Source organism: Lynx rufus, unplaced genomic scaffold (genome assembly GCF_022079265.1).
Source record: "Lynx rufus isolate CCGP_SWC_20201006 ecotype Redwood Valley unplaced genomic scaffold, mLynRuf1.p SCAF_23, whole genome shotgun sequence".
NCBI lineage: Eukaryota > Metazoa > Chordata > Mammalia > Carnivora > Felidae > Lynx > Lynx rufus.
In genome coordinates this window covers 21,064,664-21,089,749 of record NW_025814838.1, presented here as the reverse complement: position 1 = coordinate 21,089,749, position 25,086 = coordinate 21,064,664, and the positions used below count along the sequence as shown (strand labels likewise).

The 25,086-nt window shown below is 45.9% G+C and overlaps 1 protein-coding gene across 3 annotated transcripts in view; it reads right to left on the bottom strand.

Annotated features, from left to right (window-relative positions):
- Positions 1-24,826, bottom strand: part of ANKS3 (ankyrin repeat and sterile alpha motif domain containing 3) — a 34,273-nt gene extending 9,447 nt beyond the window's left edge. For 2 of the 3 annotated variants that reach the window (XM_047087448.1, XM_047087449.1), the window contains exons 1-7: positions 24,687-24,826; positions 21,490-21,661; positions 18,868-19,066; positions 18,551-18,672; positions 16,423-16,504; positions 5,862-5,997; positions 117-275 (exon numbers count right to left, since the gene is read on the bottom strand). In XM_047087448.1, the coding sequence (XP_046943404.1) occupies positions 117-275; positions 5,862-5,997; positions 16,423-16,504; positions 18,551-18,672; positions 18,868-19,066; positions 21,490-21,659 (868 nt within the window). In that variant the 5' untranslated portion in view covers positions 21,660-21,661; positions 24,687-24,826. Of the gene's footprint in view, positions 1-116; positions 276-5,861; positions 5,998-16,422; positions 16,505-18,550; positions 18,747-18,867; positions 19,067-21,489; positions 21,662-24,686 lie in introns of those variants that run through there. The other variant, XM_047087450.1, reaches the window with a different exon arrangement.
- Between the last annotated feature and the right edge of the window lie 260 nt (positions 24,827-25,086).

Genomic DNA, 25,086 nt, shown 5'->3' with positions numbered 1-25,086 from the left:
GAGCTGCAGCGCCCACCGGTGGCCCACATCTCAGAAGGCTGAGAACGGTCCCTTCCGGTCAGGCCGGCCTCTCAGAAGGCACCGCCACAGAGCCATCAGGAAGTGGGAGCGCTCACCACAGCAAGCCTGCTGCATCTTGCCTCCGAGGCCGATGGCTGTGATCCTGGCCAAGGCTCGCGGCCCCTCATGGATGCTGAGGCCCTTCTTCCGACAGGGCCTCTGTCTCTGGGGAACAGGGCAGGATTCATCTGAAGAGCTTAGATCTTCAAATTTTTCTGTGGGTCAAACACCAGAATTAAGACATTTTGTTCAGTGATGGACTAACTGATGAATCCTCATGGTACACACTGGAAGAAAATCATCGTTATTGATCTTCACAAATTAAGAAGAAAAAAAAGTGTGTTTCCCACGATGTCCCTTGAAAGAAATACCACAATGGGCCAGTCCACTGCTCAGATGGGCCACGGGGACATCTGGGCAGAAAGCAAGCTTGCTAAAGCAAGAGTCTGAACTGAACAAGTTTGTCACGATGAGGGAGTCTTAGTTCTTATTCCTTTTTGTCCAGGTTTCCAGAATTTCTTAACAAGCGTCTCTTCACAGACCTATGGCAAAATCACTCACAACTTCACAACTGTATATTCTCAACCTGCACTTTGGGGAAGCAAGTGGCACATGGCAGCCGTGTGTGCCAGGTGTGGGGAAGGACCGCGCATCACTGCCCGTCAGAGCTCGAGGGCTCGGTGCGCTCACAGCCATCTTACAGCTCTCCAGTTTTCCGGATCTCATCACACCTGCAAGGCAAAACTCATGAATGTATCAGCATAAGGTTGCCATCTGCGAAGACTTCACTCTTGGGCTGGTATGCTGGGGCTCAGCTGCTGCAGGAACCCCCCACCCCCACCCCCCGCAACCGCCCCGGGAGCTGGAGTTCATCACAAATGATCCGAGGCCAGGAAGGGAGCCAGACCGAGCCAGGCGGTGGGAGGGGAGCAGTGCAGTCTGGCATGAACGGGGCAGCGATGGCCTTCAAGCAAGGGAGTTACTGACTCAGGATCCAAACGTGACCAGGGACCCCAGGCGGGCCATCGTCTCTCTCCCCGACTCAGCTCACTCCCTGCCTTCTGGGTTCGATGCCACCTGGAGACTATGGTCCCACCCAGTCAGTAGATGGAGGAGTCAGAAGGAATAAAAGGACGAGAGAGGAGGGACAAGCAAGGCCAAGGGCGGATCTGTGAATCTGCACCTGCCCCCAACACGTCCTCTCAAAGCTGACAAATCACCAAGGACTACAGACAGAGCCAAGCGATCCCCACGCTGCCACAGAATAGGACGGCAGGTAGCACCGCTGACCCCTTTTCCTTGCTCCGGCCCAGAGGAGACACACCCACTTCTCTTCCCACAGAGACTTCCTGCTCATGCAGACCTGGTCTCCGCAGGGAGCAAGTAGATCTAGAAGAATACCACATATAAGAGAGAGAAGTGCCAACGCTGCCCCCAGAAAAAGTCCATTCTGTGGCAGGAATACTGAAGAGTCCCGGCGGAGGGGAAGCACAGCCCTGGAGAACCAACTTGAAAATGCACGTGGGACATGAGGGGGCAGAACGGCCCCACTCCTGGAAGGCACCTTTTGGAAACTGAACAGTGAACAGAAAAAGCGAGCAGGTGAAGTTCAGGATCTGACAAGACAAAAACGTATCAAGGACACACAGGCTTGGCCTAACTACATCCCTGTCCAAAGAAAACCCACAAGAAACAAACCAAACCCATCCAGCAAGGACTCCTCTCGAGACACCCCGAAGCAGGGCCCTCACTGCAGCCGGGCCGCCAAGCCCTGTAGGTGAAGTGCTCCAGCGATCCATGAACACAACTACTCCAGGGAGGAGGCAGAGACAGGCTGGACACCAGCGATTGAAGACGCTAGTTCCCCAAACCACCGACATAAAGGAGGAGGTAAGAAAACTCTAACACTTTCTGTGACACTCTGAGTGGATAATTTGTTTAAGTAGGCTCTCCACACAACACGGGGCAACCCTGGGATCAAGAGTTGGATGCTCTATAGACTGAGCCACCCAGGTGCCCCAGAGGCGGATACCTCCTTAAACAAGCATCAGAGGATAGGAAAAAGCACCCTGACTTAGAAATCCAAAACTGAGACCAAAAAGACACAGGCATGTGCACACAACTATGAGAAAGGAAAACTGAACCCAGGAAGTGAGTGGAAAACTAAGGTCAGTGGGGCACCTGGCTGGCCTGAGGTGGTAGAGCATGTAACAGTCGATCTCAGAGTTGTGAGTTTGAGCCCCACGTTGGGCACAGAGATTACTTAAAAATAAAATCTTAAAAAAAACAAACATCCAAACACCAAAGGTCAAAATATTAAAATGAAGACTCAGTTACTAGGTGCCCAAGGAAGAAGAGATTTGGATGCAAAAGAAGTACTTCAAGAAGAAAATCACCAAAGAATGAATGAGATAAAAAACGTAAGACAGGACTGACACAGAAGACAGGCAAGATGGGAAAATGACAGGGGAAAATAACCACTGGAACTTTTTAGAAGGATGCAGACAAAAACAATTTTGCAGACCTAAGTAAGTTTGAAATCCTGAAATGAACGGATTTCCTAGGAAAGTGCAGTTTACCAAACTTGGCCCTGTGAAATGAGAAAGCTTAAGCAGATCAATTTCTGCAGAAGAAACAGAAAAACTTAGCAGGAGCCACCTCACAAAGAGAGACCAGGCCCAGATGGTTTCACAGGAGAATCCTTCCAAACCTTCCCCAACCACAGGCTACCAAGACACCTGGGTGGCTCAGCTGGTTGAGCTTCCAGCTTCAGCTGAGGTGATGACCTCACGGTTTGTGAGTTTGGGCCCCAGATATCCAGCTCTCTGCTGTCAGGGCAGAGCCCACTTCAGATCCTCTTTCCCCCTCTGTCTGTCCCTCCCCTGCTCACACTCTCTCTCAAAAATAAAGTTTAACAAAAATGAACTACTGGGACCTCATCAAAATAAAAAGCTTCTGCCCAGTGAAGGAAACAATCAGCAAAACTAAAAGGTAACCGACAGAATGGGAGAAGATATTTGCAAATGACATATCAGATAAAGGGTTGGCATCCAAAATCTATAAAGAAGTTATCAAACTCAACACCCAAAAAACAAATAATCCAGTGAAGAAATGGGCAAAAGACATGAGTAGACACTTTTCCAATGAAGACATCCAGATGGCCAACTGACACATGAAAAAATGTGCAACATCACTCATCATCAGGGAAATACAAATCAAAACCACAATGAGATACCACCTTAACACCTGTCAGAATGGCTAACGTTAACAACTCAGGCAACAACAGATGTTGGCGAGGATCCTGAGAAAGAGGATCTCTTTTGCATTGTTGGAGGGAATGCAAGCTGGTGCAGCCACTCTGGCAAACAGTATGGAGGTTCCTCAAAAAAAACAGAACTACCCTATGACCCAGCAATGGCACTACTAGGCATTTATCCAAGGGATATAGGTGTGCTGTTTCGAAGGGACACATGCACCCCAATGTTTACAGCAGCACTATCAACAATAGCTGAAGTATGGAAAGAACCCAAATGTCCATCGATGGATGAATGGATAAAGAAGATGGGGTATATATATTATGATGGAGTATTACTTGGCAATCAAAAAGAATGAAATCTTGCCATTTGCAATGACATGGATGGAAATGGAGGGTATTATGCTAAGTAAAATCAGAAAAAGACAAAAATCGTATGACTTCACTCATATGAGGACTTTAAGAGACAAACCAGATGAACATAAGGGAAGGGAAACAAAAATAATATAATATCGGGAGGGGAACAAAACAAAAGAGACTCATAAATATGGAGAACAAACTGAGGGTTACGGGAGGGGTTGTGGGGGTGATGGGCTAAATGGGTAAGGGGCACTAAGGAATCTACTCCTGAAATCATTGTTGCACTATATCCTAACTAATTTGGATGTAAATGTAAAAAAAAAAAAAAAAAAAAAAAAAAAAAAAAGTAAATAAATTCTTCATCAAAAAATAAGATAAAATAAAATAAAATTTTAAAAACTTAAAAAAAAAAAAAACCACCACCACAGGGTACCAATACTGCATAAACTGTCCCAGAGCACAAAAAGGAAAACTTTCAAATTCTTTGTATGAAGTACAATACTGATACCTACACCTGATAAAGACAAAACAGAGAATCACAGACCAATACCATTTATAAATGAACAGCCATACAGAAACACTAAATAAAATACTAGCAAACAAAATCCAATATTGCATTCAGAAAATAATATACCACATAGGATTTCTACACAGCAAGTAAAGTTGGTTCGTTATTAGGAAATTCATTAATATACTCTATTACTAGATTTAAGGAGAAAATTAATAATCATCTCCACAGATGCTAAAAAAGCCTTTGACAAAATTCAACACTGATGGCTGTAAACAACACTCAGGAATATAGAAAATGACAAACTCTTTCTCAACATGATAAAATATATGCACACCTTACTCTTAAAATCAGCGTCTTACCTAAGGTGGCATTTCTGCTAAGGTCAGGACCTGGTGAATGCCCACTATCCCCACTCTGTTCAACACCTAACCAAAAGTAGGAGCCAATGTAAATGAATGAAAGAAACCAGATGTACAAAAATCAGAAAGAAGTAGTAAATCTATCTCTATGTACAGATTATATGGTAGCATACCTAGAAGACCCTACAGAATCAATAAATTCAAATGAAAGAATTCAGCGGAATATAAAACTGGTGTACAGACATCAACAGCCTTCATAGTCACAGACAATAAGCAGAGGGTAAAATGGCAGTGAAACCCAACCCACAGCAGCAACAAAGAAAATCAGACACTTGGGAATAAAAAGTTCTATGCAAAATGTCTACGAGGAAAGATTTTAAACCCTCCAATAGACACAAAAGATGTCCCTTGTCTAGAGAGTCCGACTCAACAGCATGAAAGGGTAGTTCATTTATAAATCTGCCACAATCTCAATAACCTGCTGTTTTTAAGCAGCTAGACAAGCTGGTGTTCAAGTTCACACACACAAAACAGCAATAGCTATGGGAACACTGAAAAGGAAAGGCTGCAGGGGGGAGTGGCCGGACGAGAGGCAAAAAGCCTCTGCATATTTACAACAGCGGAGGTCTGCTGTATGAACAGACAGACCTGGGGAACAGAACAGAGGTCCAGAAACAGACCTGGACACAAAAAGAAATTCAGAATATAGTACAAAGATAGCTTCTCAGATCACCAGGTCAAAGATGGACTGTTGAATAATTTCATGAAGCCAAGACAATGGGGAAGCCATCTGAAAAAAACCACACGTCACACCATGCATGACAATAAAGTATAAATGGATCAGAGAGCTGAATATAAAAAATGAAACCATGGAAGTACCAGAAGAAAACGGACAAATTCATACACAACCAAGGCACAAAGACCTTCTGTGACCCCAAATCTAAAGGCAGTACAAGACTGAACTTGACTACATAAAATTAAAACATTTCACATGGCAATAAGCACCACAAGCAAAGTCAAGAAACTGTAAGCAATCCCCTTCGTGTGGTCGCCGTGCCACCTCTCCCTGGGCACCCCGGCATCCTGTGCACACCTTCAGCCTGGCAGGAACCACTCTACATTCTAACGTCTCTCCTATCAGACCAGCAAGCCTCAACCTCGACTGTACAGTGGAGTCACAGGGAAAGCAGAGGTCTCCTGTCAAGGCTGCGAGAGCCAAATCTCTGGAGGAGAGGTGGGAGCTGGGGCCAGGGGCGGGTCTTCCTCCCTCTCCCATCCCGCCCTGCGGAACTCCAGCAGAGGGCACAGAAGCAGATACCTGGGCTCCGATAGAGGTTCTTGGGCAGAGTAGGAGAGTGAGCGTCTATCAACCCCACGATCTTCATGTGTCCATACTGCTTGGCCAGCATCCGGGCTGTGGCTCCACTGTGGTCTCTCGTGTCCACTCTGACTCCCTGTGAAATTCATGAAAGAACAAGTACTAGGAACCTGCCCCGTAAAGCACCCTCACTTCCCTGGATGCAGACTCTGGACTCCAACCAAAAAGTACACTGAATTCTCACCACCCTGGAAAGGTCTTGCCCTGGGCCCTTAACAGCCCCACATCTGCATAAGAAAAAGGCGAAGGCTCCTTAAGGACAAGGTGGGGGGCGCTGGGGAGGGGCTTGCTAGCAGCAGTCTCCCCACCAGAGAGCCGTGGCAGCTCTCCAACCTCATTCTTGGGCTTTCCAAGCCAGGCAGACAGGTGCTTAAGGGAGAGGCAGGCACTTGCCCCAGGTGGGGAAGGGCACACTGCAGGCAATGAGGCCAGAGCCTGACCTTCACCCTTTGAATCTGGGCATGCCCAACTCGCTCCACTTCTCTTCACACAGAGAAAACCGTAGACAACAGCTTCACCAGGGAAGCAACTTTTAAAAGTCACAACCACAATGACAGCACCATCCTTCTGAAGAAGAGTCTGGGAGTTTTTATCCAAAGGCCTAAAATGTACTTCTGGTCTTCAGCACAAATGTTTCCAATCCTAGGACTCTCTCCTAAGGAAATTACCCCAAATAACAGAGAAAGCTTGTATGACATAGGTGTTTGGTAGAACATATTTGCAGTAACAGAAACCTGGAGACAGTGTAAATGGGGGAGGAGTCAGCTATGTTATGGCCATAAACGCTGGTATTTACAAATAATTGGTATAGCCGAATTTTTGAAAGGACCATAGTATGTCTTTACAACATATAAGATATAAGGTATCCTTATGACGAAGAGAAGAAGACAGGGACACACTGGGGACACAGCCATGTGAAGACAGAGGCAGGGACTGAATGATGCGTCTACGAGCCAAGAAACACCAGGAGCCACCAGAAGTTCAGAGAGAAAAGGAACCATTCCTCCCCAAAGCCTTTGGAGGGGATGTGGCCCTGTTGACACCTTGACCCTGGACTTTTGGCATCCAGAACTGTGAGAAAATCAATTTCTGTGTTTTAAGCCCCCCAAGTTTATAGTAAATTGTTAACAGCAGCCACAGGAAACAAATACACCCATTAATGTGTGAAGGGTTAAATGGATTAAGGCATATCACTACTATCAAGTACTGGATCAGAAAGAATGAGGCAGGTTTCTCTACTGATGTGGAAGTTTGTGATATTTTGCTAACATTTAAAAACACACTGCAGAAGTCTATGTATCCCAGTTTACATAGCAGGATTTCACTTATGTAGAAATCTGTTCAGAGTTATTAACACTCTGGGATGGGGAAGTATGAGAAAACCTACAGAAGTTTTTTAATGCTTATTCCTAAAATGTCTATTAATTTTCCTGTAAGTTTTATTGTTTGGCTGTTTTTAAGCCTATAGGTTATATTATTTTCATTTATATGTTTTTTTATTCTTTGAGAGAGAAAGAGAGGGAGAGCATGAGCTTGAGCGCACAAGTGGGGCAGGGGCAGAGAGAGAGGGAGACACAGAATCCGAAGCAGGGTCCAGGCTCTGAGCTGTCAGCACAGAGCCCGGCCTAGGGCTCGAACCCACAAACCGTGAGATCATGACGTGAGCCGAAGTTGGAGGCCCAACCAACTGAGCCACCCAGGCGCCCCACAGATTATTTATTTTTTAATTTTTTAACGTTTATTTATTTTTCAGACAGAGAGAGACAGAGCATGAATGGGGAGGGACAGAGAGAGGGAGACACAGAATCTGAAACAGGCTCCAGGCTCTGAGCTGTCAGCACAGAGCCCGACGCGGGGCTGGAACTCACGGACCACAAAATCATGACCTGAGCCGAAGTCGGCGGCTTAACCGACTGAGCCACCCAGGCGCCCCCATAGATTTTTTAACATCATGAAAATATGGGGGTACCTAAGTGGCTCCATCAGTTGAGTGTCTGACTCTTGACTTTCTCCCTCTCTCTCTGCCCCTTCCCTGCTTGCTCTCTCTCAAAATAAATAACTTAAGAAAAAAAATCATGACAATATATACATTATACAGGCACACCTCAGAGATACCACAGGTGCAGTTCCAGACTGCTGCGGGAAAGGATCGCAACAAACCAAGTCAAGTGAATTTTTTCGTTTCCCAGTGCATATAAAAGTTGTATTTACACTATACGGTGGTCTATATTAAGTGTGCATTATGTCTAAAAAAACCAACATGGGGGCACCTGGGCGGCTCAGTTGGTTAAGAGTTGGACTCTTGATCTTGGTTCAGGTCATGATCTCACAGTTTTGACACTGAGCCCGAAGTTGGGCTCTGCACTGGGAGTGGAGCCTGCTTAAGATTCTCTCTCTCCCGCTCCCTCTGCTCCTCCCCCAGTGCTCGCTCTCTCTCTGAAAACAAAACAAAACAAAACAAAACAAAAGGTAAAAACAATATATATACCTAAATTAAAAAATACTTTATTGGGAGGGGCGCCTGGGTGGCTCAGTCGGTTAAGCGTCCTACTTCAGCTCAGGTCATGATCTCGCAGTTTGTGGGTTCGAGCCCCACACTGGGCTCTGTGCTGACGGTTCGGAGCCTGGAGCCTGCTTCAGAATCTGTGTCTCCCTTTCTCTCTGCTCGCCACCTCCCCTCACCTCCCAGCTGGCAGTCTGTCTGTCTCTCTCTCAAAAGTAAATAAACATTTAAAACATTAAAAAAAAAAAAAAAAAAACTTTATCGGGGTACCTGCTTGCTTCAGTTTAGCATGATCTCAGGGTTGTGAGTTCAACCCCCATGTTGAGCATAGAGCTTATTTAAACAAACAAACAAAAATTTTCTGCTAAAAAAAAAGGTATCAACTGGCTTTCCAGCAAGTCATAATCACTAACTATAGATAACCATAACAAGTATGACAGTAATGAAAAAATTCGAAATACTGTGAGAACTACTAAAATGTGACCCAAGGGGCACCTGGGTGGTGCAGTTGGTTAAGCGTCCCACTCTTGATCTCAGCTCAGGTCATGATTTCACAGTTTGTGAGTTTGAGCCCCACATTGGGCTCTCTGCTGGTGGCATAGAACCTGCTTGGGACTCTGTCTCTCCTTCTCTCTGCCCCTCCCCAGCTTGTATATTCTCTCTCTCAAAATAAATAAATAAATAAAAACTAAAAATGTGACCCAGAGACACAAAGTGAGCAAATGCTGTTACAAAAATGGCATCAACGGATTTGCTTGAAGCAGAGTCTCCACAAACCTTCAATCTGTAAAAAAAAAATGCAGCATTTGCGAAATTCAATACAGTAAAACAATAAAATGAGGTGTCCCTGCACATTCATAAGTTATAGGAGGATTTCCACACCATATTGCTATTATTGAGGATTTAAGACAAGTTTTATATTTTAAAATATTTTTCAGACCTTATTTGTTTATGCACTTTTACAGGTTCATGGAAAGGCACAAAGAAGTTATTAAATCATTGATAAAAAGCTATTTAAGAGCACCTGTGGGGCTCAGTCATTTAAGTGTCCGACTCTTGATTTCCACTCAGGTCACGATCTCATGGGTCATGAGATAGAGCCCCATGTCGAGCTCTGCACTGACAACACAGGGACTACCTGGGATTCTCTCTGCTCCTCCCCTGCTTGTGTTCAATCTCTCTCTCTCTCTCTCTCAAATAAACAAACAAAAAAAAAGCTATTTAACAAGGAAAAAGTTTGTAACTATGAGAGGTGATAGATGTTAATTTACTGTGGTATTACACACAATATACACATAATTCAAATCATTATGTAGCACACCTTAAACTTACATAATGTTATATGTCAATTTTATCTCAAGAAGAATGGAAAAAATATTTTAAAGATAAAAGATAAAGCAAAAAGGAACATGATTAGGGGTGCCTGGGGGGCTCAGCCAGTTAAGTGCCCAACTCTTGATTTCCACTCAGGTCATGATCTCATGGTTCATGGGTTCAAGCCCCGTGTCAGGCTCTGTGCTGCCAGCTCAGAGCCTGGAGCCTGCTTCAGATTCTGTGTCTCCCTCTCTCTCTGCCCCTCCCCTGCTCATGCTCTGTCCCTCTCTCTCTCTCAAAAATAATCTTCCATCTTCCTAATCTTCCTTCGTTTCTAAATTCACTACTCATGAGCACGCTTACTTTAAAAGTATAAAAAAACGAGCTTTCCATTTTAAAAGCTTCAACCCAGCAGTCTGGTGTCTGAGGGCAGAACCATTGGGGCTCAGTGCTCTGGAGGACAAACCAGCAAACATTAAACGTGTACACACCTCTCACCCAGCAATTCCACTTCCAGGAATTTGGCCTCAGGAAATAATTAAGGACATACACTAACATTTGGGATGTTCCCATCAGCATTTAGCATGGTCAAAACCATGAAGACCCTAAAATGAGAAATCAGTGAACTAAGTGAGATCTGTAAAGTGGAACACCAGTCCCCCATTTATATGACAGGTCCAAGTATATACGTATTAATATGGATGGGGTGCCCAAGACATCGTGAAGAGGAAAAAAAAAAGCATATTACAAAACATTTTGTATAACAGGACTCCACTTTAACTTAAAATATTTATTAAAAAAAAAAAAACAGGAGGGAGCACCCAGGAGGCTCAGTCAGTTACATGTCCAAACTTGAGCTTAGGTCATGATCTCAGAGTTTTCATGAGTTCGAGCCCCGTATCGGCTCTGTGCTGACAGTGCAGAGCCTGCCTGGGATTCTCTCTTTCAAAATAAATAAATAAACTTACAAAAAAAATCAGGATACTCAATGAGTTATTAACATGTGTGATATCTGGGTGATGAGATTAGGAATAGTTTTGGATTTCTTTTTGCTTCACTGTACTTTCTAATTCTTTTATAGCAGGCATATACCACTGTACAATAAACATTCATTTATGTACTCCTCTGCTTTATTTTGAAAACCCATGACCAACTGACAAGCTTGGTTGAGCCTAATATAAAAGGTGATTATCACAGGTCCCCTAGTAGGACAAAACTGCATTTTTACAAGACCTTAACTGAGTTTTACTTTCTATAATCCCCCACTTTCAAGAGCTCTAGTTAGAAATCAGCTATGAAACCTTCAGCCTTCAAAGATCATTTCTAGACGGGTCTAGAAGGGGAAATGGAACGAAGGTAGTCAAAAGGCACAAATTTCCAGTTATAAGAAATTTACGATGACTGCAGTGAACATTGCCATTTGACATATATTGAAGTTGTGGAGAGTAAATCCTGAGTTCTCGTCACAAGGAAACAATCTGTGTGTGTGTCTACGTAAGATGTGGACGCTCGCCGAATACGTGGTCATCACTTGACAATCCATGGAAGTGAAATCACAACACTGTACACCCTACACTTACAACAGGGATGTTTGTCAGTTCTAGCTCAGTAAAACTGGGGGAGGGAAAGAGGGAAAATTTCTAGTTTCAATTTGATAGAAAGAACCCAAACGTTTCAACCAAAACAAACAACACCATCTTTACTGCAGGGTTTCAACTATCATCTGTTTTTAAGCTTGGAAGACTTCAACCTCAGACTATAGGAAAGGGAAAAAAGCAGTAATGTTATTCCTTAGTGACTAAATGAGGAAGAAAATAGAACCGAGGACAAGGTCCCTGAGGTGAGGGAAGAAAATATGATTTTTTTATCCATCCTTTACAACGTTTTGGTTTTTCTTCCTCTTTTATAATGTACGTAACATATTACTAGAGAAGGACATGACTGGTGGAGCTGTGAGGGCCTGGCCCTCCCAGAAGGAAGGGGAACGGAGTACAAGGGAGGCAGCTACAGCCCTCTCCTGTCCTTGCAGAGCACAGAGTGTCCATCCTCATGCAGTTCTCTGTCTCCAGGACCGGGGACTGGCTCTGGAGGGCCCGCCCCTCTGGCTCCCTGAGATCTAACCATGACTGAGCAGGAGGAAATCTACAGGGAATGAGGAGCAAAGGAGCATCTATGCAGGCCTAGCCACATGGCCTCGCCAGCAGAGGAACAACCTGGCCATCAGCCACAGGCTCCCAGCAGTGCCCACCACCATCAGCCAGAAAGGAATCATGCTGAATCGACCAACACCTTCTACTCCCGATTAGTGCTCTAGAGGGAGAACTCAGAGTTGATTTCCAGAGTTTGATTGCTGTATGTGATTATGAAAGACAAAACTGTTTTTAGGAAATACATACTAAAGTACTGAGGGGGAAAAAGGGCATTATGTCAGCAACTTACTTTCAAATGGTTCTAAAAAGATAATATGTATATAAAGAGAGACTAAATAAAGAAAACGAGATGAAATGTTAATATATGGGGAATCTAATGAAGGCACAGAAACTTTTTGCATTCTTTTGACATTTAAGCCTGAAATTATTTCAAAATTTCAAAAAATTTTCAAAAGAAATCCAATTCAATTTGTTGCTCCTCAAAACAAGTTGCCTACAACAGACAATCTCACACCCAGCTGGGGAATAAAGGTACCAAATGAGGGGCATAATCTGCATGGTAGATAAATTACCTAAAGTCTCTGACTTTCCCATGTGTTTTCCACTTAAAAAACTATGTGAATGTCTCATGACTTCCAGTTCTACCTTACTTGAAATCAAACTCTCAACTCAGAAGCAGAGGTTATGCTTTTTACAGGTTTGAGCTCATACTCATCTATTCTTCACCTTATGCTAGGTCTTAAGAGTGCAATTACCTTCAGAGAACAATTATTTGCAAAAAGAAAGCCCAAATGGCTGATAAATATGCGAAACAATGCTCAACCTCACCAGAAATCAGAGAAAGGCAAAAACAGGAGACAGCTCATCTGACAGTGTACCAAGTGTTATTGAGGGCATACAGGATGAGAGCTACAACAATCAGAACATCAATCAGGAAAGTCAGTTAACACTGTCTGGTAAAGATTCACCCACCCTACACACAAAAAAATTCTACTTGAAGAATATATTCTGATTTCTTTAAAATCCTTCCACACATGCTTGAGAAGACAAGTAAAAAACGAGAACCACAGCCCTGTCAACAATAGCAAAGTGGAAACAACTTAAATGTCCACTAAGAAAGGATGAATAAAATGTAAAATACTCTTATGTTCAACATACACAGAGCTGTCAAAATGAATGAACTGTATCTCCAAGTACCAGAACTCTGTTGAATGACACGTAACAGTCTGACATGTTATTTACACGTATCTTTAAAATACATAAAACAGGGGCGCCTAGGTGGTTCAGTCGGTTAAGCGTCCGACTTCGGCTCAGGTCGTGATCTCGCGGTCCGTGAGTTCGAGCCCCGCGTCGGGCTCTGGGCTGACTGCTCAGAGCCTGGAGCCTGTTTCAGATTCTGTGTCTCCTTCTCTCTCTGACCCTCCCCCATTCATGCTCTGTCTCTCTCTGTCTCAAAAATAAATAAACGTTAAAAAAAAATAATAAATAAAATAAAAAAATAAATAAATAAAATAAAATAAAATAAAATAAAATATATAAAACAATCTGTGCATTCCTTGAGGTCACACAGTGTGTGATGAAAGTATAAACTCAGGGACAGGAAAGGTACAGACCAACATCTGCAGAGAGGTCACCCTGGGATCATGTGGGTGGTATTAGATTTATCTTCTGTACTTTTCTGTATGTTGACAGTACTTCAAGGGGGGCGCCTGGGTGGCTCAGTCGGTTAAGCATATGACTCTTGATTTCAGCTCAGGCCTTGATCTCACAATTGTGGGATCAAACTCTGCGGCAGGCTCTGTGCTGAGCGTGGAGCCTGATTAGGATTCTCTGCCCCACCCCCACTCACATGCACTCTCTCTCAAAATAAATAAACATTAAAAAAAAAAAAAAAAAAAAAGGAAAGAGGGGATCCTGGGTGGCTGGCTCAGTTGGCTAAGCATCCGACTTCAGCTCAGGTCATGATCTCACGGTTCATGGGTTCAAGCCCTGCGTGTCTGGCTCCGCGCTGTCAGTGCAGAGCCTGGAGCCTGCTTCAGATTCTGTCTCTCTCTCTCTCTCTCTCTGCTCCACCCCCACTTGCATCCTGTCTGTCTGTCTCTCTCAAAAATAAGTAATCAAAATTTAAGGTTCATAATTCTTGCTACTGTGGAGAGAATGGAAGCTTGTACAGTTTGTTCTTCAGATGGCAAGTGAGCAACACCTATGTTAAGACTGTACTTACACTCCACGCAAAATTCTACCTTCATTACTCAACCAGACAGATGTGGTCACACACGTGTGCAGAGATGTATGTGCAGAAAGTCTCCACGGCACTGTGTGTGACAGCAAATGGCTGGCAACGACCTAATTTCATCCACAGACCACTGTCAAATCTCTGATCCATCCCTACAAGGGAGTGCTGTGCCGCCATGAAAAGAGAGAGAGAAGAGAGCTTAACATACACTAATATAGAACAATCTCCCCAACAGACAGTTAAAAAAAAAAAAAAAAATCAAGCTTAGAAGCAGGTTGCAGCAAAGGGGGCAGGCAGGCTCCCTGTACCCCTGTCTCATGTAAGTGTACTATCCCCAAATTCTTTTTCAAAGAAAAACAGCCTATTAACATTGTATTATGTTCAAGTTTCTACCAATGAGTTAAGTAAAACACAAACTATCCAATAAAGTGGGCCCCAAAACAGAGAAAACTCATAAAAAAAATACAAATTGGCCAATAAATGTATCCTTAAATGTTCAACTTCACTGATAAGTACAAACCCAAACGAGATACCACATTTCTGTCACCACATTGGCGGAAACTTAACACGAGTAAGTTCCTGAGCTGGTGAAGACATGAGAAAATGGGCCCCTTCACATACTACTGGTGGGGAAGCAAGAGACCACCCTTCAGTGGGAATTTGTTAGGACTTCTATTTCTCCTGAACTTTTTCAACAACTTTATTAAGATATAATTCACGTACCATGCAATTCACCCACTTACAATGTATAACTCAGAGGCATGCAGCCATCACCACAATCAATTTCAGAACATTTCTCTCACCCTGAAAAGAGATCCTGTACCCCTTAAATACTACCCTCTCTCCAATACTCCCATCTCTCATCATCCCTTCCCACCCGCTGCTGCTGGCCCTAGGCCACCATTAATCTACTTTCTATCTCTACAGATTTGCTCATTCAGGACATTTCAAATATAAAGAATCATACAGTATGTGGTCCTTTGTGCCTGGCTCTTATCACTCAGTAGTATTTTCAAGGTCCATGTTGTAATAGATGTCAGAACTTTACTCCTTTTTATGGCTCAATAACATTCCATTGTGTGGAAAGACCACATTTTACTTATCCATTTATCAGTTGATGGACATGTGGATTTCCACCTTTTGGTTATGGCGAAAAAACACTGCTGTGGACATTGTGTGTTAAGTGTTTGTGTGGACCTGTTTTCAATTCTCTGGGGGTAGATACGGAGGAGAGTGGCTTTATGTTTAATTGTTTGAGAAACTGCCAGACGGTTTTCCCAACAGGCTGCATCATTTTACATTCCTGTCAGCAGTGTGTGAGGCTTCCAACTGTCCACATCCTCACCCACTTATTACTGTCTGTCTTTTTATGTTACAGACGTCCCAGTAGTTTTGATTTACAATTCAACATGTGAGTTGGGGCGGCATGGGTGGCTCAGTCCGTTGAGTGTCCGACTTTGGATCAGATCATGATCTCACGGTTTGTGGATTCAAGTCCCACATCGGGCTTGCTGCTGTCAGCGTGGAGCCTGCTTTAGATCCTCTGTCCCCCTCTCTCTCTACCTCTCCCCGACTTGCACTCTCTCAAAAATCAATTAAAAAAAAAAAATTAAAAAAATTAACATGTGAACGCCAGCAACCCCTCCTACAGAAATACGATATACAGAAATACCTGCACGCAAGCCAAAGTTCCCTGTACAGAGAGGGTCTCTAGAGCACTGTTTATAACTGTAAAATGTAAGAAACCTAAATCTCAACTACTATGGAACTGATTAATTACACCCATATATACTGTAGAAGGAAAAAAAGATCTATTGCATATTAAGTGATCTTCTAAAAGCTGCAGAATAAATACACAGTAGAATCCCACTCCGCTCAAAATGGAAAGCACTGTGTTTATAGTTGTCTACAGGTACACCTTCCTAAGCAGAAGAGTCTGGGGCTGCCTCAAACCACGTGGGCACCTTGGGGAGAAGCAGGGGGTGGCTGAAAAGGGAGGAAGATCTTAGCATTCTTACTCTAATGTTTTTAAGTAATGGGATAAGTTATTTACTTTCTAAAACATATTTTCCACAGTTCTGAAATGATAGCATTACAGGAACAGGTGTCTATTTTTACTCACCACTGTACCTGAGTGCCACACAACACTTGGCATCCACAGATACGATGAAAACGTGCTCAATAAATAGAAAGCGGCTACTTCCGTGCAGCAGAAAACTCTGTGATAGCTCATACTTCAAGGAGAAGATTCCTCACCTGCTGTGACTAAAGTGTAAGCTAACAAACAGGGTCACTTACATGATTGAGAAAATACTGCACAATTATTTCATGGCCAGAGGCAGCTGCTTCCATCAAAGGAGTAAATCCATATACTGGTTCCCTACAAGACAGAGGCCATGGTCAGACAATTATTGGAGAGAAGTTTGCCACGCAGAAGCTTCCCTGCTGCAGGCAAGACCAAGCTGGTACAAAGTCACCCTTCCCTAAGCACAGAGGTCTCCCTCTCCCCAGAACCAACAGAGAGATGTGAAAAAGTTCACATTAACACATCAGCCTCATAAATTCTTCTGGTTCTACCCTTTTTTTAAGTTTATTTATTTGAGAGAGACAGAGAGAGAGAAAGAGGGGGCACTCAGGTGGCTCAGTCGGTTAAGCATCCAACTCTTAGTTTCAGCTCAGGTCATGATTTCATGGTTTAGTGAGTTCAATCCTGCTTGGCATTCTCTGTCTCCCTCTCTCTCTGCCCCTCTGCCACTCACGCTCTCAAAGTAAATAAATAAACTTTAAAAATTAAAAAAAAAAAAAAAAGAGGGAGACAGAGAGCAGGAGAGGGGCAGAGAGACAGGGAGGGAGAGAATCCCAAGCAAGCTCGACGTTGTCAGCACAGAGGCCAACATGGGTCTCAATCTCATGACCGCGAGATCATGACCTGAGCCAACAACAAGAGTAGGACGCTTAACTGAATGAGCCACCCAGGTGCTCCCGATAATCACTCCTAAGCTGCTTCCACTTGCCACCTCTTAAATTTCCATTTTAATTACAAGCCGAAAGCAACCGTTGCCCTTCACTGCACACAGAAAACCGCGTCTCCCTTCCACCTATCCAGATCCTATGCCTCGAGCTCAACATCTTCCAGAAACCCTCCCAAAAGCTCCAGGACCAACCATCTACCTTGTCCTTAGTTTGCCTAGTATCTGATGCTTATTTTGGGGTTTGCTTACAATTTGCTCAGCACTGCCTACAGCTGCCTTCTGACCCTCACTTCCCTTCAGACTGGTCTAGAAGACAGGAACCAAGCTAAATCCTGGGTTTCATCCATTGTAAGATACACCATTTTTGCATTTTAACATCTCCCAAGCCAGAATTTATCTTAAAATCAACAGGCAAGTGGCATTTTGATCAGTGGCACTTCTTCCTCAGTGGCATATGAAACGGTGGCATGTATCTTATAAGAGATGGCTTCAGCCAGGGGCGTGCACAGTGTCAGGTGGATGCGGGGTTGGTACTTGCTGTGCTGAAAGGGGATTATCACTGTGACATGCTTTGGACGACAACACCCCTTCCGGCTTACAAAACTCATGACTACTTTCAAAGCATCACCTCACCCAACACAGACAAAGGCAAGAAGGAGAAAGGAGTTAGCATTTAATGCATGTAAATGGAGTGCCATTCACAATGCCAGGCCCAGGCCCCTGATGTGTGACAGAACATGTAATTTTTCTAACAACTCCATGACACCGGTACTGCCATCCCCAGTTTTCAGGCTCAGTGGCACCTGGGTGACTTAGTCAGTTAAGTGACTTCGGCTCAGGTCAAGATCTCGCGGTTCACAAGTTTGAGCCCCATCTGACTCCCTGCTGTTAGCACAGAGACCGTTTAAGAGTCTCTGTCCTCCTCTCTCTGCCCCTCACCTGCTTGTGCTCTCTCTCAAATATAAATAAACATTAAAAAAAAAAAAAAAAAAGAGGGACACCTGAGAGGCTCAGTCGGTTAAGCGTCCGACTGTGGCTCAGGTCATGATCTCGCAGTTCGTGGGTTGGGACTCTGTGTTGACAGCCGGGAGCCTGGAGCCTGCTTCGGATTATGTGTCTCCCCCTCTCTCTCTGCCCTTGTCCTGCTCACACTGTCTCTGTCTCTCAAAAATAAATAAATATTTTAAAAAGTTAATAAAAAAAGAGAAAGGAAGGAAGGAAGGAAGGAAGGAAGGAAGGAAGGAAGGAAGGAAGGAAGAAAATGAGACTCAGAGCACTTAAAGTGCTGTACCCAATGTCCCCTGACAGATGCAGGAAAAAGCTCAGCCTATCCTCAAGCTCCCCATGCCTGGACAGGACTGTCCCCTCTGCCCAAGGCAGGGGCTACTCTGCACTCTAGCCTCCCCAGCTGCCCTCCTCAGAGTCAGAGCGACCACCAAAGACCTGGTAATCACCTCACGTTGGCATTCGCTCCACTGTCCAAAAGGAACTTGACCATCTGCTGGTGCCCAGCGCTGGTGCAGTGGAAGAGGGCAGTCCAGCCTTGAATGTCCTTCATTTCCAGCTCGGCACCTTGCTTCAAGAGAACACAGAATGCTCGTTACAGCCTCAGCTCCTCTGTGTGGGGCGGGCGCCCTCCAGGCCGTCACACTGCAAGAATCAAAGTGATTACACGAACACGCACACGCACACCATGGTCTGCGGTGGTTCACGTCTCTGCCAGAGCCGGGAGCCCCGCACATTTCTGAGCCTGAGTCCCCTCGTAGCTCACCTGGAGGAGAAAGTAGGCGATGCTCTCGTTGCCACAGCTGGAAGCCAGCATCAGTGGAGTCTGCCCTTCCGGGGTCGGCACATTCACACTCACCCCCGCCTCAAGCAGCAGGTGCACGATGGTATCGTGTCCAATGTAGGAAGCATACATCAGCGGGGTCCAGCCACCACCATTCTTCTTATTCAAATCTAACTCTCTCCTAAACAAATGCAAAATATGCTAGACATGTCCCGCCATCTCACGTGTGAGGTTTGCCAAAGCCGGCGGCAAGGCCAGGCCAAGACAAAGAGGGGGAAGTACAGCCAGGAAGCAGAAGTTATCTGCCACGCTGGACATCATAGGGGAGGGGAGAAAGACAGGGGAACAGTTAGGTTTGCTGTACAGCTGCCTCTGCAAAGTCCACAGGGCTATCTTCCTCCTCCAACTGCACATTCTCACTGGCCCCTCCTCCTACCCCAAGGCCAGCAATTCTCTTCTTTCCTACCCCCAGCAACACAGATGGTTCTCAACCGGGGGATTCTGCCCCCCAGGAGACATTTGGCAAAGTCTGGACACATTACTGGTTCACAAGTGCATAAGGAAAAGCTACTGGCATCTAGGGGGTGGAGGCCAGGGATGCCGCTAAATATCCTGCATGCACAAGTCAGCCTCCCAACAGAGAATGATCTGGCTTAGATTGTCAGGAGTGCCAAGGTCAAGAAACTGTGACCCGGAGCCTTGATTGCCTTCCAACAGACCAGGATCTGCTAGTCCGGTGCTGGGTGGAAAGGAAAGGGGAAGGGACTCAGACAATGGGTAAGATTTCTCCCTCGTCACCTCATCCTACAAAAACATTCTTGGAAAATCAGTACCCAGAGGATCCTATCTTCTTCATTGATTTCCACCAAAATTCGAAAGAAGCGTTTCCCCCAGGAAAAAAAATTATGGGCTTCCTACCCCAGAGTTTGGGCCTGGGGCATGGAAATAGCATCTACTTCCAGAACACCCTGCATGGTTCATGCCCCACAGCTTTCCTCTTGCACAATCCCAGCCTCCAGTGGAGGTAGGCGATGCTCTCATTGCCACAGCTGGAAGCCAGCATCTGGCAGTCCAGTCTGACAGTCAACCCACAGTCTGTGCCTCTCAGAGGTTTGGACACAAGAAGCCACGCCAGACAATTATGTTCCATTTGCTAGCAACTTCTATTCACTCCGGGATACCCACGCAGCCATTCCAGAAGGTCCTGATCCCAGGAATGCAATGGTAGCCACTGGCTGGGAGAGCGCACAGAGACCAGTCCATCCTGGCCAGATGACCTTCGCTGGTGGCTCAATTCCATGTGGAGAAGAGCCCAGCCCTCCACAGAGTGTCTCTGAGGCTCTGACATGTCCAGTTGGGCCCAAGCCTCCCTTCTGATGCCTCTACTCGCTTCAGGTCCCAGTCTGCTTACTGTCAGCAGCCTTGGTGTCAGTTAGGGCTACAGTCCCAACCAGAGCACAAACACTTCCCCTCTCCCCTGTGGAGCCATTCCAGACTGTGGATTTATTAATTTTTGTAATGTTCTATTTATTTTTGAGAGACGCAGAGTGAGAGCGGGGGAGGGGCAGAGAGAGAGGGAGACACAGAATCCGAAGTAGGCTCCAGGCTCCGAGCTGTCAGCACAGAGCCTGATGCGGGGCTCAAACCCACAAACTGTGAGATCATGATCTGAGCCGAAGTCGGACGTCCAACCGACTGAGCCACCCAGGCGCCTTCCTGGACTATGCATTTAAACAGTACACCCAAAGGCTTAAAAACCCAAGAACGCCAAAGGGGCAAAGTTGTAACTGGGGTCTCAGTGACCCTGTGAGGGAATGTGCTGCCTGTGTATCCAGCTAACATTCCAAAAGCCACCTGGTACAGGAGTACAAAACATTATGTCTTACCACAGTGCTATACTTGTGCTTAACTGGCCACATATTTATAAGTGGCAGTTATGACTTAGGAACCAGAAACCCAGGGCTTATACAAGGCTTTGCTCTGGCTCCCCAGGAACTGAAACAGGCACACGTAGATATAGACATAGATGGTTTCTCCTAGTTGTCAGTGAGAAACAGAAACAATGAGGTGGATGTAAGGGGGTGGAGGCAAGGAGATTGGTCCTTTTCCAAAAACTAAATTAACGCATGTGTAAGACTGCAGGTGGCAATCAGGTGGCGATCCCCAGAGAGGAAGATGAATCCCACCTCCTCCTCCTCTATGGTAGAAGCCAGAGTGACAGGAAGGCACAAGGGATAAAAATGAATCTCCTGGGGAAAGGAGGCCACAGGGCATCACTTTCTAACTTTTTGTTTTGTCTGAGCACTTCTGCAATTAGTAAAAACCATAAAATGACTGTAGTTAACAAAAGTCTGAAATGATTCATAAGCTTATGAAAAAAGCCCAAACTGTCGTTTTCTTCTTAGGAATAAAAACGGACTTATTCGTGTCCAGCCTAAATCATTAGTGACAGCTGTCCGACAGACACAGGGATATATCTCGGTGTGTTCCATGTCTGCGACTGTGTGCAAGGCCCCATAAGCTCACTGACAGCCCTACCTGGGATCTGAAGCCACAGAGACGGTACTCAAAATCTGAGCAGGAACATTTCCCAAGGTCTCTTACCGCTGCACACATTCCTTCACCACTTCATATTGGCCAATGGAAGCAGCTGTGTGAAGATCCAAGGGGACGGCCAGCTCCTCCCGGCCGACCTGAGCACCCAGCCCATGCCACATGGACAAGCTGCAGTTCAGGAGTTCTGGCTCACTGGCTTCATCGCTGAGCTCCGACATCACTGTGGAGGGAGATCGAGGGGTTAGAGCGTTCCTTCCTGGTTGTTCCAGGGAACAGAACAGGATGGTCACACTCCCACCTGCAGTAGGCGGCTGGTCACTATCCTAGCAGACTGCCACTCAATGCAGCCAACTCCTGGGACAGACTTAGAAGATTATCATTAAGTGCTATATGGTTTGGGCAGCTCCATCCTTCTAATACCGGTGAGCTTGTCACCAGACACAAAGAAAGGAGCATATATGGTGAGTCACACATTGCAGTGGACACTTTCCTTCATCAACCCTCAGGCCCCAGATCTACAAAGGGAATTCTCCAGGAACTCAGGAAGCCTGACAACCTCTTGGATGGGCAGTTAAGAAACGTTAATTGGGTCACTGGACCTAATCAACTCTCGGGTGTGGTTGGAAAGAAGCCTGGACTTGGGAGTTATATCAAAATTTAGCTCTGCTATTTACCATCTCCAGTCTTTACTTCTGCCCTAATGGGGGCATAGCTCAAGGGGCTGTTGTTAAACACACATGGACGAAAGGATAAGTAAACAGTGGCACAGCCGTACATTGGAACGCTACTAATAAGCAGAAGGTACAAAGAGTTGACACACACAGTAATAGACACAACATATGAATGAACATCAAACTCACTGTGCTAAAGAAGTCAGACTCAAAGGCTACCTACTTTATGATTCCATTTACAGGACATTCTAGAAAAAACAAAATGGAAGGGCTGGAGGACAGATCAGCGGGACTGGGGTTAGGAATGGGGGGACCACAAAGGGACAGCAAGAGGGAATTTGGGGGGAATGTTCTATATACTGGTTGGTAGATATGTTGACTCTATACGTTAATCAAAACTCATAGACCCAAACACCAAATGAGTGAATTTTAATGTAAACATTTTTTTTTAATTAAAAAAAATTTTTTTTTAATCCTTGTTTATTTTTGGGAGAGAGAGAGAGACAGAATGTGAGTGGGGGAGGAGCAGAGAGAGAGGGAAACAGAAATTGAAGCAGGCTCCAGGCTGTGAGCTCTCGGCACAGAGCCCAACACAGGGCTGAAACCCAAGAACGGTGAGTTCGTGACCTGAGCCGAAGTCAGACACTTAACCGACTGAGCCACCCAGGAGCACCCTGATGTAAAAATTTTAAACAAATCTTTAAAAAGAAAAGACAAGTAAGTCCCAGCACAGAAACTATGATGTGATTGGTGTTTGGCAAAGGTTGACTGAGTAGGAATCCACCCATACATTCCTTGAAAACAGGAAGGATGGGAGAGTGATACACTGGAAAATTTGTGGGGTGATGGAACGTTCCTGGAGAGCCACTATACCAGGATGAGGAGTCCATGAAAGTCCTTTATTCTGGGAATCCTAACCAAATCAATGCCAGGCCATTAGCTTCCTATTAGAACCTTTAGGTCCCCAAGTAACTTTTGTCTCCTACCTACTATGGGTGGGAGAGAACAAGGAAACAACTATAGCAAAGAGAGAAAAGGAGGGTCATGTCCATTCAGATGACCTAAAGGTACTCCAGCAGTTCACAGATGCATTAGGACCTCAGTCTCTACTAAAGAATGCTTCCACACTCCAGGTAACAGCTGAGATGGCCAAACAACTAACAAGCCACCAATCTGAGGGACAAAGAATCTTGTAAGCCCTTGGCCAGAATATGTGTACATATGATGGGGCCTGTAGGTAACCAAGTTCAGAGCAAAGCCCAATGTTCTGGTACCACCACCTCCTCACACTGGCAGGGCCTGAGATCAACCAGCTTTCTCACTCTGCAGGCAAGAAACCCCAACCTGAATAGTCCAAGCCAACAAATACTGGATAAGAACCCAAATAAGCCAAGTGCCAGTTAAGGGCCCCTTTCCACACATCCCTCAAGCCTCCTATAGGTGGGTCTCTTTTACTCCAAATGCCTCCTCCAGAGTAGAGTCCATGCAGTCTCTCATATATTTTTTAAAGTTTATTTATTTACAGGAGTGCCTGGGTGGCTCAGTAGGTTAAGAGTCCCACTTCGGCTCAGGTCATGATCTCCTGGTTTGTGGGTTAGAGCCCCGGGTCAGGCTCTGTGCTGACAGCTCAGAGCCTGGAGCCTCCTTCGGATTCTGTGTCTCCCTTTCTTTCTGCCCCTCTCCCACTCGCAGTCTGTCTCTCTCCCCTTCAAAAATAAATAGACATTAAAAAAAATTAAGTTTATTTATATATTTATTTTGAGAGTACAAGTGGGGGAAGGCCAGAGAAAGGAGAGAGAGAATCTCAAGCAGGCTCCGCAGCCACAGCACGGAGCCCCACGCGGGGCTCGAACTCACAAACCATGAGATCATGACCTCAGTCGGTCATGAGCCGAGACCAAGAGTCGGAAGCTTAACTGCCTGAGCCAGCCAGGTGCCCCTATGTGGTCTCTCTTATTATTAGAGGCTCAGGTGTCTCTCACCCTGCAAGGCAGCAATCACAACCAGGCCCGGCTCTAGGAGCCTATGGAGGGAGAACTCGGATGCCACGGGGCCGTAAAGCTACTGGTACTTCTTTTATCACCATGCCACATGTCACACACTCTACAATGATGGGGTATTTGTTATGAATAAAACGATTACGTTCATCCATACATTTGTAGACTTGCTTAGTATCCATTACCTTTTCAATAACCCAAAAACCTTAACTAAAAAATAACGACGCTGATAGTCGGCCGCCACGCCCACAGGGAGGAAGTCTGCAAAAGCCCAAAGGCAGCCCGTCTCGTCCTGACGCGTGAGCCGTTCGCGCAGACTGGGGTACCCACCCTGGTTGTCAGGCCCCGGGGTGGGTCCTTCGAGAACACCGCCAGGCCAGACCGCACAGACATCCCCTGACATCTCCTCCTGGTAACCCCACATGGCACGTGGCTCTGCCGTCGCCTCTACAAGGATGCAAAAGCGGAAGCGTAGCCAGAAACTCACGCGGCTACCAAGCGGCGGGCCGGGCCTGGCCGCAGACAGGCCGGCGGCAAATGCCGGCCCCAGGCGGTGTCGGGCCGCCACCGAGCGTACCTGCGCTGAGTCCCGGTGCGCCGCCGCACTCTCTCAGCCCGGCGCGCTCGCCGCCACGCACGCCCGGGCTCCCTCCGCGCGGGCTGCCGCCGCAGCGCCCGGACACCGCGGCCCCACTCCCGCCCCGGAAGTGGTTGCGGGAGGCGCGGAGCACGCCGGGACTCTCGCCGGGCCGCGGGGCGCTCCCGGCGCTGTGGAATTTGTCCGTCCCGCACCCGAGCCTTCCGGTCAGCTCGCCCGGCTCGCTGTGTGACCCCCGCGGCAGCCAATCAACAGGAGGAGTTCGCCTTGCCCCTCCCCTCCGCTAGCCAGGGAAACCAATCCTATTTCAAGAGAGGCAGGACGCGCCAAGTCCCGAAAGAGGAGCGGGGGGAAAAAGTGCGGTTGGCAGTCCAGTAAT